The sequence below is a fragment of the Rattus norvegicus genome, chromosome 9 (genome assembly GCF_021556685.1).
Source record: "Rattus norvegicus strain SHRSP/BbbUtx chromosome 9, alternate assembly SHRSP_T2T, whole genome shotgun sequence".
Classification (NCBI taxonomy): domain Eukaryota; kingdom Metazoa; phylum Chordata; class Mammalia; order Rodentia; family Muridae; genus Rattus; species Rattus norvegicus.
The window spans coordinates 79,299,667-79,320,310 of record NC_141542.1 but is presented as its reverse complement, the minus strand read 5'-3'; the positions used below and the strand labels follow the sequence as shown (position 1 = coordinate 79,320,310).

General features: G+C 45.9%; 1 protein-coding gene across 7 annotated transcripts in view; it reads right to left on the bottom strand.

The window, feature by feature from the left end:
• Nucleotides 1-20,644, bottom strand: part of Nrp2 (neuropilin 2) — a 115,148-nt gene that overhangs the window by 88,303 nt on the left and 6,201 nt on the right. For all 7 annotated transcript variants that reach the window (XM_087567805.1, XM_087567803.1, XM_087567804.1 and 4 more), the window contains 1 exon segment: nucleotides 10,541-10,718. In XM_087567805.1, the coding sequence (XP_087423931.1) occupies nucleotides 10,541-10,718 (178 nt within the window).

The following is a 20,644-nucleotide window of genomic DNA, read 5'->3' as shown; positions in this document are numbered from 1 at the left end:
GTTTTTCCGCAGAAGCCCCGGGATGATGTAGGGGCCCTGGGACCTCATTGTTCCTTGGGTTGCAGGCTGCCAAGAACCCTCTCAACGTGAGGAAGGAGGCTGCTCCAGACATGGTGTCTGATAAGTCTTCTGTGAGTCACTTTCAGAAAACGAAGGGCACACAACAAAGCCACTGGCACCCCTGCTCTGACCTGGAGGTGCACACGGCTCCCCCACACTGTCCTGGCTCCCCAGCAAGGTGCATTCCTGAAGCCATGTAGCCAACAGATCTGTACCAGCAGGCACTCCAGAGGTTGCCTGGATGGAAAACATTTGCTTATGTAAGGGGTGAGTTTAAGGCAACTGGTGAAGTTGAAGGCTTGGGGCTGGCTCTTTTCAGCATGATTGTCAGAGCTTCGTTTTTATGACTATAGAATCTTCATTCTTTAGCTTCAACTTTAAGAGCCCCTTGTTAGCGGTTTGCAATGATGCTAGAGTACTTAGTAGGTAACAAAGATCCATAGTTTATGGCCACTTTCTCCTCAGCGGCAGCAGCAGCAGCAGCAGCAACTCAAACTCCGATGTTGAAAGCGAAACCTTATAGAGCCAAGACTTGCTAAATCGTCTCATGCTGGCCATGCTGTCCTGGGTCTATCATGCTGTCCTGGGTCTATCATGCTGTCCCAGGTCTATCGTACTGGCCTGCCTTGGTTTGCCTCCCCTCATAAATGGGCTCTGAGCTCATCTCTTCACCTCTTGGGACCAACTAGGGGCACAAAGTAACTGATAATCATTGAGGGGAAATCAGAGCACGTCATCCTGGGCCCCTGGTGTGCTGGCAGCATCCCTCCACTTGGCTGAGAGAACAGCTCCCTCTGGGTGAGGAGCTTACTACCTCTGCCTCCCGAAGGAGCCAATTGTAAGAGAGAAATCAAAGCCTCTCCATCTGTCCGAAAAATGGAAGCCTGCTGGGAACAAGTGTGCCAGGCGCCAGGGAACCAATCACCAATGTCAAAGTTCGTTTGAGTTTTCTGGGGATAGGTTCCCAGTCGTTTTAATATTCCCCTAGCCTCTGTCACAGAGCTTGGGAGACACAAGCCGTGTCTGAAAAATGTGCTATGAAGAATTCCAGGACAGGGGTAGTTTGGGAGCAGGTGGTAGATGTGGCAGCCAGATTTTGGATCCCGTTCTCTTGGCGTTTCAGGTTACAGAGAGCTCACAGCTTCCCCTGGCTCTGGAGGCAAACTTGTCACTACTGTGTGGAAAGCACCGAGGTGTGGAAGTGACAGGGACACACTAATGTCCAAGCAGGAAGGAGCTGTAGCCACGCCAGGGTGGAGATTCTGAATGTAGCCCTTGGTGACCAGTCAGCTGGAACTGTTTCCTCCTCTCAAAGTGTTACTTGGATGCTGTGCCCTGGTATGCATCCTGAAACACTGTGGCGGCTCTCAGAGCAAAGTCAGACCCAGTCAGGAATGCATGTTACAGCCTCGGCCTTGCTGCATGGTGGAAATGCATGTGTTAAAATCCAGCGTTCGCTGGGCATGGATGTAGCACTCAGGAATATAGGGTGCTGTTAGACCGAATCTCCCTGGACCATGAAGAAATATGTCTAGAAAGTGCACAAGCTTCTATAAGAAGAGAAGCAGGTTTCAGGAAGTCTCCAAGCTAGAGGGAAACAGTATGGGTTGAATGGTACCTAAAGGACTTTTATTTCTCTGGAAGCCATAAGCAGACCATTGGTTGTGTGTATGGATCGGCTGGCTGGCTGGTCACCATACTGTGATGGCCAGTGGGGACCCCATAGCATGGAGAAGCATTAGTGCTAGGGACGGTGTAAGAACCACATGTGGAAAAAAGGCTTGCTGAGAAGGGAACACTAGTAAAGGCCCCAGAAGAGAAGTCCGTACCCCAGCATTTAACCTAGCAGCCCTCTCTGGGGTTGGATGGACCTCGGTTTTCCAAGAAGATATAATAATAATAATAATAATAATAATAATAATAATAATAATAATAATAATACTTTTTTACCCTCCTACAGTTCTCAGAGGATGATACACAGATAAATCACTTTGAACTTTCAGATGAAAGGTGTTCTATAAACCTGAGGTCTCATCAACTGTAATTGTTACAGTAATTATTTTAATGATGATAATGGGAGAAAGGGGGTGGAGCAGGAAGAATCCTCCTACCTCAAGACAAAGAAAAACTCTTCCATTTGAACCTGTGTCCCGCTTTTTTTCTGGTCCTAGGCTGAGTCCATTTCAAACAGCCAATTCCTGGGCTGAAATATTATTTACTGCTTTCTTTTCCAATAAAACAATTATTTGTTCCACGGTTCTCCCTCTCAGCCCCTCTCCACTGTGTCTGGCTTGGCCCTGACAGCTCAGCCATGAACTGTTTACATGTCTCGCTCACCCGCCCAGAATCTGGTTCAGCTCCATTGACACTAAAGGCAGGGGCATTCTCTGTGTGTGAGGAATCAATTACTTCCGCTGACACTCCATTACTGGCCTTCTCATCTCCAGATTCCAGATGGAGAAAAAGGTGGTAGTGGTGGGGACCCAGAGAGGGTGGTGAGGAGCGTGTGTGTGTGTGTGTGTGTGTGTGTGTGTGTGTGTGTGTGTGTGTGTGTTATGCATATGTGTGGTATATGTGGTATTTATGTGTAATGTGTGGTATGTGTGTGGCATGTGTGGTATATGTGGTATTTATGTGTAATGTGTGGTGTGTGTGTGGCATGTGTGGTATATGTGGTTTGGTGTGTGTGTGTGTGTGTGTGTGTGTGTGTGTGTGTGTGTGTGTAGGAGTCCAGGGGAGTTGGGGGCAGAGGATGAGGGGCAGATGGAGACTTGACAGAATTGGGTTTCTAGCTTATCATTTAAGGCATAGAAAGGCTTCTCTTTCCTTGATTGCCTTGCTGGCATCCACAAGTAACCCCATGGCAGGAAGAGGCAAACAAGGCAATAAAAGGGGAAAGGAAAGGCTTGTGGGGTTCTACAGGAATCAGAGCCCAGCACAGCAGGTGGCTGCTCGCAACACATCGAAACAGATATATAGAGGCAGCTGAGGGTCAGCTGGCTTCCAATTCAGGCCTCCTGCAGCATAGGTGTGCTCTCCCAAAGCCTCAGTATACCCTTCTGGTTAGTGGGAATAATTCTGGTCCTGAGCCTACAGCTTGCTCTGGGAGACAAAGGTAGCTAATATCCGAGATCTTTGAGAACACATGAGCATTTGCTGTTGCCCACCTGATAATCTTCCCCCACAAACATACATCTTGGCCTCTAACATATAGAGCTGAAAACTTCACGCATCAGTCCACAACGCCTGACTTCATAGCCACAGGAAAGGCATTATGCAATTGTGTGCTTTTTCTTTTACCATGTGGTCCTCTTGAACCCAAGCCAAACCTGGGTCTATTTCTTTCTTCTTTTCCTTAGTTTCTTAAAATTTAATTTTGACCCAGCTAACTTTTTTTTCAGGGATTTTCCTTCTAGGAAAAAAAGTTTTTGATTATGTAAATTGAATACAGCCATCTATTCCGAAATCAACTGGGAAGGTTGAGAGCCAAAAGGTCTCCTAACGAAGGACGATTGTGAAGTTGTTTTCTTGAAAGACAAGACAAGGGCTGCATGTGTGTGTGATAATTTATCTAGGCACGAATGGAAAAAATGGAATTAAATTATCTCTTAAGTATCTCTCATGAAGGTCCAAATCTCCTCACCAATAAGACAGATAACAAAGAGTGTGGATTTTTTTCTACAGGACTCATGACAACAGGAAAACACAAATCCCTCTGTAGAAAAGACTGTCTTGACATGTTATCTCCCCTTCTATGCTCTACCCTCCACACCTTTATCTGTCTCACAGTCCCTCAGAATTTCTTAAGACAGCCTGCCGGTGTAATTAGATGAGAGAGTTACACGGAGTTACATGGGTCGAGATGCTGGCCCTCTGGGATCTCCAGGCTTCAAGAAGGTGCCAGAGTTGAGAGGCAGAGCAAGGGGGATCGTGTAGGATAAAATCTCAAGTGATTTTCTCAATCAGAAGATAAAGTGCATTGTTAAGAAAGACAGCCACAGTGAAGCTCGCTTGCACGGAGAGCAATGCGATTGCAACATCGAATATTTAAAAAACAAACAGCCAGAAATAACTGTTGTCCCAACTGCTCTTTAACCTTGGAAAAAGGAGGAAAAGAATCTGTGGGCTGTTGTTTCCTACTTCTCGGGAGAGCTGAAGTTGCCGGACAGAGGGAGTCCTTGGTCAAGGTTGTGGAGGGCGGGTCAGGTAGCTGGGTTCTGGCTAATGTGGCCGGCCCTACTATTGCACCAACTCCCAAAGGTGGGTCTGTTTCTGTCATTAGGAGGTTGTTGCAAGACAGAAAAAATACTAATGCTCACTGGATCCTTGGAGAATGGGGATATTTCTGTGGTGGGCAGGCAGTAAATCTGTCACAATGTCATGAGTAATCAACCCAAGAGTCCCTCCTCCTGAGCCAGCACATGGCATCCTCTTGCAGAGACTGGCTCTGTTTTGACTTCAGGGGATCCCAGCTGAAGCCACACCTCCAATTGGGTAATTTGATTTCTCAAAGAAAAGAAAAAAGGGATTCAGGGTCTGGATAGGAGTAAACTGATGAGGACTTAATCCAGATTGTTACCCGGACTTTACCAGAACAAACCACACTCTCCATTATCCTAAGAACATCTGGACATAGGGATCTAGGCTGAAGAAACATTACAATAGCAGGGAGGGCGGGGCCATAGACTGCCCATAATCCCAGCTGTTTCTGCTTCCTGCTCTGGGCCCCCATTCTAAGGAGGTGGTGGAAGTCGCCTGGCCAGGAAATAGTTAAGATAAATAGAGTTAAGTAACATCAGCAGGCACCTTTTGCCAGGAAGCATTTATATCAAGTCACAAGGGCAGCCTTCTCTTGCTCCTGCCCTTACGGCACTCATGGGGAAGGAAGTGAAGGTCAGCCATGTTTATGACTGTACTTCCCAGAGCTACAGTCCTCTCTTCAGGTTGATCAGAGTGCCACCCTCTGCCTGGACCTCTAGCCACACAATCTCCTTTTGATAGGCTGAGTCCTCTAGGGTCAGTATAGGTATTTCCTCTTCCAGGGAGCCTCCCCGGGTCTTCCAGCCTAGGCTGGATCTGGGTACTGTGGACCCAGATAACAGGCTCCCATCTTGTCACAGTCATAACATGCAGTGTTGGGGAAGGGAAGACAGACAGCATGCGATTGAAGAACCGGCAGACTGGAAAGTAGGGTTCGAATCCCTTCCCAGCCTCTTCAGAGGGCAGGGCCTGAGGGCCATTTGCTTAAGCCCTCTGAGAGCAAGACTCTTCATCTGGGGCAGGGGGAGGTGGCCACTTCATATGCTTTCCTGTCACTACTGAGACAAAGACAGAAAAGTGCCAATTCGCTGCCAGGCTTAGACGTACTGCACCAGCTGGGACAGTTTGACCTCACTACCTCCTACTCTGGAGGCCCAAAATCTATCAGGTCAAAGGGTACAACTTACTAACCATCCATATTTTCAAAACCGGCCATCAATCTGGGCACTAAGTAGGTGTTTTTAAGCACTTCTTGGACACAAAGTGAACAGCCAGTGGCCATTCGGCTGGTGCCAAACCCAAGTCTGCGTACCTAGCGACACGTATCGCTCAGATTCTATGATCTCTGCCATTTCTTTGTAATGTCGGTTGGAAGAATGGGAAAAACCAGACCTGCCCACCTTCCAACTCTGTTCATATCATAGCTCATATCATATATGCCCTTGAGGTAATCAGTGGCAAGACATCAATAAGAGAAGTATATGCACACACCCACTGAGTTCTCTCCCAGGCTAGGTGCTGCAGGCCATAGACGGGGGATGTGGTTGGGCCATTGGAGAGCTTACCCCTCAGAACATGAGGTCACCACACTGGAATAGACAGTGTAATCAAGGTGGATTGGAACAGGAGCCAATAAAGGACAAGGAGACTGAGCCAGGAGCCCCGGAGAAACACGGGTCGGGAAGGAGGGACAGCTCGTGCTGTGGGAGCTCAGGGAGACCTCGCACAGATGGAAAGTTATGTTTGGTTGCTGGAAACGTTGGCTGTTTATTGGGCACAGGGAAGCCCTGACTGCTCAACATGAAGGGACCAGGTTATTGAAGTCTGGTTTCTCTCCCCTGTTTAGCATCATGGTTAATTTATCAACCCAGGAATCTGCTTCTTGTTTTAAAATATAGTCACCTAACTGTGAGAGGGACAGACACATCTTCTAAGATCTAGAGGGCCCCTCTGTAGTAAGTAAACTCAAGCACATTTTGTTTAGCTAGAACACTTGGCAAGAGGCCAAATACCCATATCCAGAGTGTAGGAGACTGGGAAGAAACAGGATTCTAAACCAACGCTGAGAACTATGGGTGCTGTGTTACGCTCAGTCGGGGTGGGGGTCAGGCTGCAGGCTGTCCTTACTCTGTCGTGGCCTTGGCTGAATGAAACAAATAACAAATGCTGGCCTTGAATTTGCACTGACTTAGGGTTGAAATCTTGAACCTCAGGAACTAATCTTTGGCAAAGATTATATATATATATATATATATATATATATATCTCCAGAAGACAGGGGCTATATGAGGAAGGATACTCATAACCAGAAGGGAAAGCAAGAAGTAGGAGTAGAAAATGGCCTCAGGTTTCCCGTGACAAGCCCTTAATGTGCTTGCTAACCTACTGTGATAACCCAAACAAGGCACAGCGATGCACTTGTCATCATGGTTTGGGGGAAGAGATAGATGGAGGGCTTAGAAGACGTTGAAAAGCTCAACAGGAATTCAAATGTGGATGGAGGAGGTGGCTCGGTAGTTAAGCTCCTGAAGAGGTCATGAGCTCGGTTCACAGCACAGTCATTTGAAGGCTCACAACTGCTTGTTAACTCTGGCTTCAGGGGATCTGGCGCCCTCTCCTGAGCTCTGCCGGTACTGCACTCAAGCGCACACATCCGCAAGTGCAAATCAGATCCAAAGAGGACATGAACTGGCCCTTCATTGTGCATGAAGAAGCGAAGTTTAGAATTGCCATCCTAAACAATCGAGAACAAAAAATGACTCTCCTCAACGTTTCCTGGCTTTGTTAAGGAAACAGGGAAGTGAGGCATGTGATTTAAGATGTTCAGGACCTCCACGGAGGGACTCTACAGAGTTCCTGTTACTCAGTGGGCTTCACGTTGACATGGAATGAGATGACTTTGCTCTGAATCTTGCTCGTGAGGTGGCCTAAGAGATGTGTGTTCACAGTTTCCTAGTTTTCCAACTTCCTCAAAATATTTTCAAGATCCCTATCTGCTAAGTACTTGTTCTTTCCAGGAACTTGATCTTGATTTTAGTTACCTTTGATTGGGCCTTTACAGTGGTGTGCACATGCATGCTTGAAGACTGGTGAATAAGTTGTATAGGATGGCACGTTGGTGAATGTTTTAAAGAATGCATACAGTTCAAAGTTTAGAAATGGAAAATTACTCAGCCTTGTGTGTATGTTTCTAAAACCGTAGCACGGAAGCCTCTGGCTGATGACTCAAGCAAATGGCCTCTCTCTGTCTGCCAAGGCAGCAGCCTCCAGGTATCTTCTGCTCCCAAGGGACTGAAGTGACTTCTTTCTGTTTGCCCAGACAGCCGTGAGTCCTGTCTTTTTGTCCCTTGACACAGGTAGCTGCCAATGCCATAGTGGCCTTTGCTTCTGCCTGTAGTTGCTACCCAGTCCCCAGGACAGCATGCTAGTGCTTAGGGCTTGGCTCCCTATGGGTAGCCTAAGGGAGGAGGCAGGCAAAGCTAAGAGAAAGGGTGGCTTTGGATTGCACTGGCACAGAACAGATGATGCTTGTGAGTGAAAATTTCCAAGCAGACAGCAGTGGAGCAAAATGAACAAGCAGTGGTCAGGAAAAGAGCTGTCTGGGGTTTGCTCTGTAATAGTCTTGACCTTCAGGATGGAGACTTTAAGGTACAGAGAGGAAAGGGTTAGGTACCACAGATCAGAATAATCCTCCCTATGAGGGCCCTGGTCTCAGGTCAGAGGGCCACTTTTGTAGTTCATTTCATGCACAGAAAGCAGAAGAGATAACATGGGCAGGCATGTAGTCTGTGCCCTTTCATTTCCTTTTTCTTTTTCAAGCTGTTGCCACTCACAGATGGGCAGCAGAGGCAATTTTATGTTGGGAGAGGTATCTGCTTCACAAACTTTGGGGTAAACAATTGAGCATGTCCCCAGAATGTAAAGAAGGAGGGGACTGATTTCCTTTGATAGCGAATACTATAAAAAAAAATGCAGTGCAGAAGAGGAGTCAAAAGGGGGTGTAAGAACAAGAAAAAGCCTTCCAGGATTTAATGAGATGAAGTAAAACGAGGCAAGCCCCTTATTCTGCATGCAAATGATCGAGAGCGGGAGGCTGAGGGACCAGATACGGCCTTCTAAATATAAAAATTAATGAGAGACACAGAGAATGGGGAGGGGGGACAGTGGCGGGGTTGGTGAGAACTGAGAGCGAGGCTAAGGAGGCCTAGAGGAGCCTTGCCTGCAAGGCGCTAGAGGGAAAGAGATTCCAGAAAGATTTTCTTTCTGACCCCTGTGACCTTTTAGGTTGAAGCCAGCAGCAAGGATGGGGAGTGTGGAGGAAAACAGGAAGCTAGTTAGGAAGGGCTGAAAAGCCGGGAAGCCAGCCTGTAGCCTCTCTTGTTTCCTCTCTTCCAGCAAGGGTGAGGTTTGTGTCCTTTTGCTTCACACTAAGTTCTCCCCACCCCAGGGGGATGAATCCTGGGGCTGGAGCCTGCTTCGCTATCCTTTTACTCTACTCAATATATTTGGAGCTTTGCTCACTGCCATCTGAATTCAACTTGCTAAAAAGCTGGGCCCTTTTCCCCTGTCATCGTGAATATCCATAAAATGGCCTCTTAGCAATTTCCCCTGGAGATTTCGCTAGGATCAGCAGAACCGAATTTGGCCCTCCGTCCAGAGAGGTGCTTAGTCAAGTTCCTCTGAGCGCATTCTCAAGCACAGGGGTGCATTACACTTCAGTTGACGCCAACCTTCTGCGGCTTAGCCAAAGACTCCCGGACCCAAAAATCCTTTTACAGAGCTGTTCTCGCCCAAATTCTTTGTAAACTTTGCTGCTGGGGAAGTGGAATCCCAGGATGCTGAGTCACTGAGTCCAGTGTGTCTGTGTAACACAGACAAAGGAGGAACTGATGTGCTATGTCATCCAGGCAGCCAAGATTGGCCCTGGAATTGGAAACCCCATCCTGTGACTCTTAGTCACATGCGGCATCCATCCGGGGAACTCTTTGGTTTTCAGCACAAACTACCTCCTGTTGGAAGGAAACCATTTTGTAGGTGCAAATTGGTCCTGGGAGTATAATAATAACAGCGACAGTTTACCAGGCCTCGGAGTCTAGTGCTAGTTACAGAGGAGCTTGAGTCCTTCAGAGGAAGTGCTGGGCTAGACCGAGCCTGTTCTACATTAGAGGCCAGGAGTGTTGCCTGCTCTCTTATACCTGTCCCATGAGCTGTCCCCTCATTAATTATCCAAGACGCCCAACGCCTTGGTCACAGGAAGGCTCAGCGTGCTTGGGTGTCATGTGAACACTGGACACTCACCAGAATTTATGGTACAAAGACTGTAAATGGCATTGCCACATTCTTCCCCAACTGCACACTTTCACTTTTGATTCATGAGGAAAACACGAAGGACAGAGCTCTGGAGGCTACTTAGCCATCTCTATCACTGACATGACTGTCCTGCCTGTTTCCCCGAGTGGACACAGCATTTCAAGAGCATTTCTCTGACTGACTGCATCTCCAAGGTGGATGAACTGATGTCCTGTTACAAGATCAGCTGAGGCACTGTTAGTAACTGATGGAACCTCTCTATTTTAGTGTTCTTGTGTCATAATGGCTTCCCGGGGCCGAGGCAAGAACTGAGTGGCTTAATTATTTGTAAAGCAATTAGAACTGTTTGTAGAAGGAATCCACGCCTGCATCTTTGATAGTAACCTGTGCAGTGTAGACATCAAGAATCAATTGGAGCCTTAACCCTTCCTTCATTGACTCCGTCTTTCTTACTCATTTTAAGCAATGACTCTTCGGAAAGCAAGAAGCCAATCCCCATTGGTGGATATATTTGAGGATCCAGCTACCATTTTATTAGGGAAGCTGGAAGGACTCTCTGATAAGGCCACAATTAAAATGGGGGGAGCCCGCCAAAGGAAGGTAAATCGGAGAGATAAGAAGTGGGGTTCTGTAGCCTGCTTCTTGCTTCCATGGAAATTCTGCACTGCCAATGTCTACAGATAGGGCACCACTGCTTTCTGTACCTCATTCCAGAAGGTTCTTCACAATACCATGGGATCAAAACCACCCAACCTCTCCTGAAAGGTAATGCCGTGTTTAAGTGCCCCTCTGTGGCTGGGACCCACAACTGCCCTTCAGTGAGAGAAAGGGCAAAGTGTAAGAGCAGTTGCCCTGTATATGTTTCCCCAGTCAGAAGGGTTGTGTCCCCAGTCAGAAGGTTTGTGCTTACTTGCAGTCATGCTTCTCGATTTCAAAGTGAGGGTTGAAGTTGAGGACAATCTTCTGGTTGGGTTCGGGGGCATAGACAACCCACTCACAGTTCTGGTGAGAGGGATAGTCCTGGGGGTAACCTGGGGAAGTGATATAGCCAGCATCTTTGGAATTCAGCCGACCTCCGCAGGGCGGATCTGGAAGAGAGAACACCAAAGAATGTCAGATACGCTACTATAGCCTTCCCTCCACAACTCCTCCCTCCCAGTGGCTGATTACAACTATTTTAGGGACCTTTTATGGCAATCCAGAAGACTAATCTATTTACTCATTCAGTGGAAGACATTATTTCAACTCTTTTCTCTGTAGCCAACCCCCTCCAGATAAAGTCATACACACACACACACACACACACACACACACACACACACACACACACACAGGAACACACAGAGCCACAGACAGACATACACATGCATACCACACATATAGAAACACACAGACACACACAGAGACACACAAGGAACACACACAGACACATACACACAGAAACACACACAGAGACATACACACATAGACACACACATAGACATAGACATACACACCAACACACATACAGACACACACACACAGGCACATACATACACACAGAGACACGCACACGCTTCAGAAAAGGGTCATAAATGTTTTGATTAAATGGCCGGAGATTATAAAAACAAGAGTGTACACTTAAGACTCCTCCCTGCCTTTTCCTGTCTCCCGTTCTTGGCCCATCTTCCTCTCTTCCTTCAAGCCTCTCATCTCTATCTTTGTCTCATAAATCCTTCATTTTAGTTGGTGTGCCTTAGCCCAGCCCTGTCAGCCAGCAGCCGGGCTCCAGGAACCAACAATCGTGGTTTTGTGGTACCAAGCCAGGAGCCTGGCCACAATTACGAGAGGTGCAAAGGAGCACTTTCAGCTTTGGCCCAGAACAGGCCCCAGAGGGTGATTTCAGCTTTTTTTTTTTAAGAAACTCCCCCAAAACATTTAATTCCACACACACCACAAATTTGATTTATTATTTCATTATACACCCAATGGAAGACTCTGAATCGAAGAATCTGCTGGCTCCAATCTCAGGATTTGCACAAAGGTGCTTTGTGTTGAGCAAGCAAACGCCTCAGCTTTCCCTACGATTTCTGCCCACTGTCCCTCTGGCTTGGTCACCACCAGAGTGTGCTGCTGCCTCGTCAAGATGCTCCAAAGGGAAGGCAGAGGCAGGGGAAGAGAGCCAGCTCCCCCTCACTTCGGTGCCTGGTTGGAGGTAAACAGCCTCAGTGGGCCAGGAGGGAAAGGGGCAACCTTCAAAGGCAGAAAAGGTAGGTGGTGACATTTGAAGAATCCTATCTACCCAGGAGGGAACTCCCGAAACCCCTAGCAGGGGCTGGGGAATAAGGGGGTGGGTTGCTTAATACCAAGTTAGAGCTGAGAGGCACAGGGGGCACAGGAATATTCTGAAGCCTCTTGGAGCCCTTCGTGAGCGTTGCATGTCTCTGAGCATCAATCACGATTTAATATCGCCATCTGCATGGACCAGCATGGGTCTGTGAATTATGTATTACAGCTCAGCAGATACCGTCCAGGACGGGGGTCTTTCTCCTGTGTTCCCTCAAAGGGGGAATGGGTCATGCATTTTTAACTCTACAGGTGCACTTTGCCATCCCCTGTGTCTGTTGGCATTGCTGTCTTCCAGCCCTCTGCTGCAGACTGCCAGCCTGACAGTCTTTAAATGCATAAGTGATAGGCATGCTGCACAATGGTGCTGGGACACAAATCCACACAAGTAGCCTTTTTGGCATCTAGCTTCCAAGGGCTCAAACTGTGCCGGGTTGAACTGCCCAGAATCTAATGGATTCAGGTCCATTCCCTACTGGGTGGAAAACAAAAGTGGGCTGTTTCCTCAGGCTAACAGCTATCATAGCATCCTCTACCTAATGACCCTGCATCCTTCCCAGGCCTAGAGGACAATGGGTCCATCCCTCCCACCCAGATGCAGCCACCTCCCCTCCCCTGCCTCTACAGTCCATGCCTGGGCACCCAAAAGCACTCCCCCAACCCAGGGCACCCGTATCTTCCAGCTGGTCATATGGTGGCTCATCAGTCTTGGCTTATGTGGGTGAAAGGGGCTGGGAGTAGCCCTCTATAGAGGCAGATGTGTGGGTACTTAGAGATATACTAGGTTTTTTCTTTTTGGCACCAAACTAGCAGAGAAAGGAATGTTCTGCCTCCCCAACTCACCCCCCACCCCCAAATTGCCCTGCCCCACCCCTTGGAGCTCCTGGAGGAAACCTGAGCAGAGCTCCTGTTTAGTAACCCTTATGGTTCCCCAGTCAGGCAAGTCCCCCATCCCTGCTTCTCTCCATTACTCTTAACAAAGACTTTCTCCCCTCAGCTTCTTGAGCTTTCAGCAATTAGTCCATGCACACAGATCACAGTAGAGGCAGGAGCAAAACTTTCCTCGCAGAAAGGTTTCCTGTCTTATCTACACTCAGTATAATTACTGCCCCACAAAAGAAATTTCGTTCAGCTCTGCTACGCTCTGCAGCCAGTAGTCTGCACTCCTGCGACTGAAATTTATTAATGGAGAGACAAAGGACAAGACACTGCTTTCCCCTGCTTCCCGCCCCCTCCCCAATCACGTCTTTATCAGAAGAAAATCAAGCCACTTAATGAAATATCTGTGAACTCCTTAACATCTGTCTCGGTTGTGTGTTGTTAACCTTCTCGATACCCTCATATTTATAAATGGGCATTCTTGCCTAGACTGCATTCACACTCAGAAACACACAGATACTGAACTCCCATCAATTACATATACATATCAGTAATTCACACTTCAGTCCTGTGCACACGTTTACGCCCTCAGAAAATATTACCCATCATTTGCGCAGACATATATCCACAAAGACAAATACTAGAATTTCTGTCTCTATTTTTCTTGGAGGGAAGAGAGTTCTTGAAAGACAGCGGTAAAAGCTATAAAGAAAACACACTAAATCCTTCTTGATAACTGATCTTTTCATTTCTGAGTGGGGTGGGCTTGCAAGTCTTAAGTACAGCTCGCCCCAGTAAGAATTAGCTAGAATTTCTTGTGAAGAATTAGATCATCCATTACTTTTTAGGCCTTAATTGTGCTCCGAAATAACTTCATAAGTGTATTCTGTCTTGTTTCAGAACCATCTGACAAGGAAAAGAGAGAAACTTGAACTCAAGGGCAGACTCCTCAAGGCCAATACCACACTGTGGAAGTCACTGAACCTGTTTGGTGAGCTGACCTACGACCTCATTTTGCAACTATTTTGTGCACACCTTCCACCTCCGGCCAACTTATTTCCCAAAGTGAAGAAGCAAAATCCATCTGGGAGCGAAGCTTGAAGGGTGAGCTAGGTCAGAGGACAGTGGGTTAGAGGTCACAACGCGATGCCTCTACACATAACTCCTGGGGAAGTAGGAGATAACTCTCTCAGCCACAGAGTTTAGGTTTTTTCCTCGGAGTGAATACCTAGGTGGTTTCCTTTAAAAAATAAAATGCCAAATATTTATTGTTCTAAATTTCCATGGCCCTGTTCTTCTCGGTACAGTTATGCTGATTCTGCCTGTGGGTTTCCTGATCCCTTTCCCAAGATAAAAGAATTTCCTACCCCTTCGCTTAGGCCCTCCTAGAGAGCCTGAATTAAGACCAAGCTCCTTGGAAACATTTGATTTTTAGAAAGCATTAAGAAGGGGCAGAAGAAGAAGAAACCTTACAAATCTAGTCTGCCATCTAGGAAATTTAATTGGAATTGTTTAAAAGCAAAACGATATTGCCTGAATTTGGTGACATAACCTGGTGAGAATTTTGTCTTTAAGAAAAATGAGCACCGCATATATTCATGGAGTCCTTGGAGCCCACAAGAGGGCATCAGATTTCCTGGAACTCTCATCGAGTTACAGATGGTTGTGAGTCACCATGTGGGTGCTGGGAACTGAACCTGAGTCCTCTCTGTAGGAGCACAAAGTTCTTTTAACCATTGAGCCATCTCTCCAGCCCCCTGTGGCGAGGACTTTTAAATAATCAGAATTCTGCAGGTTTGCTTCAACAGCCAGAACCTGTGACAGGTGAAAAGCAAACAGAGCCCACGTTAATTGAAGGGAAGGAAATCATGAACAGGGTTCCTTGGTAGCTGGCTGACTCTGGAGTAGTGAGATAACTGTCGAAGATACTGTGTGTGTCTGTGTGTGCGCATGCGTACTTACATGCACCTGTGTGGGGGCACTTGACATTGGCGAGAGGGGCATGGGGGATAAACTTACTCCTTACTTGAGTAGGGTCCTCCTAGGTTTCACTTTATATGTTTTATTTAATGTGTGGATTGTATTAGCTGTGTAATTAGGTGATGTGTACTAGGTGTCGTGTTTTTATGTTTTAAGAAGTGGTACTCTTTCCCCTTAGATGAAAAATCTACCCAGAATTCCAAAGTACAATGGAAGTAGAAGAAATGCTCAAAGGGAAGGAATCAGAAACTAAAGAACATCACTTTGGCTTCTAAGTTCTGCCCTCATTTCTTGGGGGATTCTCTGGGACTTCCTGGATTTGGTTGAAACCCACTGGGCTAGATCTCTGTGGTTTTAGCATGCCGTTGAGACAAGAGGGAAGATTAGAGACATCTATTTCTTATGTGGGTAACCCTACTTTTCCGTTGCTACCCCTTCTGCGGATCTAGTTATCAGTGGTCAAAGACATTGCTGTACCTTGAAAATTCTCAGTCTAACACATAGTTAGGAGGTCAATAGCAGCCTAACACTGTTGTTAAGTCATTTACTTCATTACATTCATTACCTACTAGTGAAGGAAGTGTCACAAGAAGAAGAGTACATTAACTACAAATAGATGATAGATAGATAGATAATAGGTAGAGATGATAGATAGATAGATGATAGATAGATAGATGATAGATAGATAGATAGATGATAGATAGATATATAGATAGATGATAGGTAGATAGATGATAGATAGATAGATAGATAGATAGATAGATAGATAGATAGATAGATGGTAGGTAGATGGATAGATGATAGGTAGAAAGATGGTCAGTAGATAGATGATAAATAATAGGTAGATAGATGATAGATAGTAGGTAGATAGATGGATACAGTACATCCAAATAATTTTTATTATGGAATGCCACTGTAATTGTTATACTTTATTATTAGCTATTGTTAATCTTTTAGTATGAGTCATTTATAAGTTAAGTTTGTCACATGTACTATGCATAGGAAAAAGCGTCATCTATTTTGTTGGTCACTATTCATGGTTTCAGCCATCTGCTGGGAGTGCAGAACAATCCCTCAGGCACATAGAGGTGACTATATACTTGGGGGTTGCGGTGTACCTGTCTCACTTCCCTTGGAAACTTTTTACAATGTATTCTTTACTTGCAACACAATCCATCCCGCCCTTCATCCCACAACACTACTTTCATCTAATTATGCATAGCAAGGCAAAGAAGACACTCTTCTTCTACTTAAAAACAGAGGAAGCTGCCACCTTCCCCTGTCACTGTCACTTGCAGTTTATGGACAGCTGACTAGAATAGCAGTGGGGTGGGGATGAAGAGCTCCACAATCAAGTGGCAAGCTATGTGGCCTTGGGTGACTTAGGCCACCAAGCTGAGACTGTGCCCTCTCCCGTGAAAGGTTATTTCCAGTTCCAAAATTCAAAGTATACCATGAGGTGGAAGGATGTTTCTAGAACTTGTAAACTGACCTCAAATTCAAAGGAGTGTCCTCCTTCTGAGACAATATGCTGCTTGCTCAAGGCATGTCCTTCTGCATTATTCACTTAGTAAGACTGAAACAAAATGTTGGGGGCTTCATGTGAGCATGCTGGTCTCCCATTATGGAGAATTCGAATGTCTCTTCTAGTCACATTAGCTGTACTGATGTGAGCTTCTTAATGGCCTCTGCGGCTGCTTCTTTATAAATATTATGAATACACAGCTCCCTGTGTGAGCATGTGAACAGGGATGCACGAAGAGAAGCCCAAAAGAAGTATCATCAAATCCCCCACCCACATCATCTAAGTCCTTTGCTTGGACTTTTAACCAAGTTTTGCTCACCGGCTCAGGATAAGCTCCTTCAAAGGGTTGTTTCTTTGAGTTGAGGCTAGATTTTTGTTTTATTCAAAGTGACTTCAGCCTGTCACGAGACAGTCTCATAAAATCTGTATCTTGGCTTAAGCTGGGGAGAAACGAGCCAATCCATCAGCCAGGAATGCGGCAGTTTGACCACTTCCTCAGGCAACGAGGAGGGGGTGCCATCTATTCAGTTTATGGGGCTGGGTGGCAGTGAGCAACACACTCCTGGAGGTACAGTAAATGAGAATCTCCATGAACTTTTGCCTTGATAAAGTTCAAGATCTAAATAAAAGAACCATCTGGGAAGGCAGGGAAGACAAGGAACAGGAAGCAGGAGAAGTCAATTCTTGTTGGAGGAAGGCAAGAAGAAACAAAGCAAACTGCCTTCCACTACACCCCCACCTTGCCTAGGACACAACTGGAAGGTGGGACTGGAAGGAGGGCCTCAGGAACAACTCTCCTTCTACTATCTGGAGGCTAAAACAAACCCTCATTTAATCAGAAAATACAAGTTTGACATGATTACCTCCCCTGACCTAAAATCATGCCACTTGTGGTAACCTTGTGATTTGTCATGTTAGATCATAAGCAAATGCAATTCCAATAGGGCAGCGGATATAATATCATTAGTTTATATTTGTGTCCGCTCTTTCCCAGACCTCATTGCAAATGTTGTTTTGATGCCATTGATGAGAGATCTGGGGTTACAAATCTTGACCATTTTACCAGACATTTGGGAAAGGAAACAGAAGAAGAATAATTTTGAGGTCTCTCTAAAAGCCAAAGGAAGGGGGATGGCTAATAAAATATATATATTTTTCCCAGTTATTTTGATGAACTCAGGTTAAAATGTCAATTGGTCCCCCTTGGCTAGTACGTGAAACTCGAAGCCCCTGGCCTTGCAAATTGGACCTTGCATTAAGCCCAAGACACTATTTCTAACTTTATTGGCAATTATTTCTAACCATGTATTCTAAACTGCAGCTCTCCTAAACAAACCCAAGGAGGATGTCTCTGTTCTCTGTTTCCTTTCTCTCTGAACGTCTTTTCCTGGCTGATCATCTCACTACACATATAACCCTTCCTCACCTCCACACCAGGACTGCCAACGACTACCTCTCCCTTCTCTATACCTTAAAAATAATAGTCTTGAGCATCTTCTAAGGGACATTAAGAGTTCAGATGGCCTTATCCACAAGCCTCCTGAGGCCAAGGATCCTTCCTCATCCATCCTTGGCAAGCCCTATGAGATCAAATCCAGAATCCTGCCCTCCAGTCACAGTCAATGAGATTTCAGCAATTAATGAATTAAGATCAAACTAACATAACACCAAGTGTATCACTAGATATCAAAACTCATTTTACCACACATTGTAAAACACCAGCAACCACCTTTCCCTTCCTATTCTCAACCGCTATTAAATACAGATTTAAAAATGGTGCATTAATTATCTGAGATAATAGCATGCAGCCATAGACCAAGATGGTCTCAGTGTGAGCTGGGTCTCCATGGACACTCTAACCTTAGCTGATGAAGAAGAACAGTGATACACATGTTGTAGCTAGCAGTAGAAACCTTTTTTTTTTTCTGAAGCTTTTGGTTGATTGATTATTGTTTGCTGTTTCTCCTCACTCAAAAGGGCAACTTCAAAATATTTGTTTATCAGTAGCACTTGCAAGACGCTGAACTACAACAACGTCATCAGTGAGCCACTGATAGTAATGGATTTTCTCCTATGTGACTTCAGCTCGCCTCTGTCCACTAAATCTCTCCTTCGCCTTTATCTCTGACTCTTACTGTGCCTTCAGGGAACATCTGCTTTATTTTTCCCCATCTATTCTCACAATTATTACTATCATTTGGTCCAGTAATTTGCAATTCCCTTTATCTTCTTCGAAGACTGACTCTCTCCAGAATCTAATTGCTAGTTATCAGAACATCTTTAGGGGCTGGGACCAGGTTACCAGTCTCAGTCTCTCTCTCTCTCTCTCTCTCTCTCTCTCTCTCTCTCTCTCTTAAGTCCTGTGCACTGCAAGCTACTGGGAAGAACTTTTATTTTATTCCCATTCACCCTCTCTTTTTTTCTGGATTAGACTATGCCTCTTTCATGAAGACCCAAAGGGAAATGAGATTATTAAGAATCTTGCTGGGTAAAAGCCATTTTGTCTTTCTGACTACTTTTCTTTTGAGTTCAGTTGCTGGGGGGACTTAATGCCAGAGTAGAAGTATTGCAAATTCAGAAGAGTGCCTTAACCCCAGCATTCCCTCCCTGCTGAGTACACTTTCAGTCAGGAAGGATGGAATGGGAGGGAAAAGGAAACAGAAAGAAAAGAAGACAGATTTGAAATGGGGGAGGAGTGGGACCAAGAACATGAAGACTAGGATAAGGGAGAAAAGGAATGAAATGAGGAGACTTCCCTTTGCTGAGAGGAGCATCCCCAGGAGTGATGGGTCTGTGGAAAACTTCGTGAAGGAGATAAGCTGGTGCTTATGGAGCACAGACAAAGGTTTAGTGAGAGAGCAGCCAAGAATGAATAAATCTCATAAAAATAAAATAAACTTCCCACAGTGGTTGGAGAGCGCTTTGTATGAGCGTGAGATGGCTAACACATAATAGTGACTGGCATCAGAACAGACTCAGCCACGCAGCACAGCCATCCTAGGTAGCTACTGTTATCAAACACACCTTTTACAGATAGGGAAACTGAGGCCCAACGCCATTAAGTACTCTGGTGGCACGGAGTACACAGAGCAGACAGCTGGCAACTGGCTGAGTTGGCCTGCAAACCCGGACAGCCCATCTGGCGCCTGTTTTTTAGAAGCTATGCAGTCCAACACCAGGGCTCTCAGACTTCAGAGACACTTATTGGTGGCATTTAAGGAAAGATAAATATTTTGCCCCTTTCAATACCCCCTTTCTCTGCCCATGCCAGTCACTGGCCAGTGTGAACAATGAGGGATGTGTTCGAGGCTGGGTGTGAGCAGGCTGGAAACACTTAACACCTTCTCCATTGCCTGCATACACACAGCTCCCGGACTCCCTGTCATGCGGGTGCTTGTTCTTTCCGGCAGGCATTCTGGGAGCCCTGGGTGGGTTGTGGGGGAGAGTGGCAGGATGTTCAGGTCTGCAGTCACGTTTCACAGCATCACAGTTTTGTTTTTTTGTTTTTTTTTGTTTTTTTTTTTTTTGTCAACACCCATCCCTTCCCTTTCTTCTCCAGCCTGCCTGCTGCTTGTGCGTCTCTGTCCCAACTGCCACGTTGTTATTGTTGTACTGGAAAGAAGCAGCATTTTCAGAAATGGGGGATTTATTTTTATAGCACAGCTGGTCTGCCAAAGGTCACATAATTTGGCAACATTCCCAGTGGTTAAAAATTAATTTCTCCTTATTAATACAACCAAGGTCCCATAGGATAGGGGCTCAGTCTTATCTAAACTTGACAGCTTCCTAAACCTTTAGAAGCTTTCTCCTGGGCCAGCCACAGGACAAGGCCAGTGCGTCCTGGAATCCAATCCTGCTAAACCTGCTTGGGAATGAAAGGGTTAAATATATGCTGCCTCCCCTCCCCCCACTCTCTACAAGGCACATAAGGCCTTGGAAAATGAGTAGGAACTGAGAGTTGGGGTGGGGAGACACACAACTCCTGTAGTGTTTTCCAGAAATGGACTAACCATCCTCTTCAAAAGCTAGAAAAGAGCCTGTTCCTGGAAGGAACAGGACAATGGCAAACCGCTGGGCCTCAAAGACAGCACAACTGCCACTCAAGGTAGCAAGTGATGGCCAGATGATAAAATACCTTAGATATGTTCATGCCACCATGAACTCCTGCTCCGAGGTCACTTTTTAAAAGTCCTAACTTAGTTCAAGGAATTTCAAATGTGTTATGCTTGTCAAAAGACAAAATAATAATAAATTTGGTTTTGAGTCTAATCGGCTTTTCTATTTGATTCACAATCTGGCAACTTG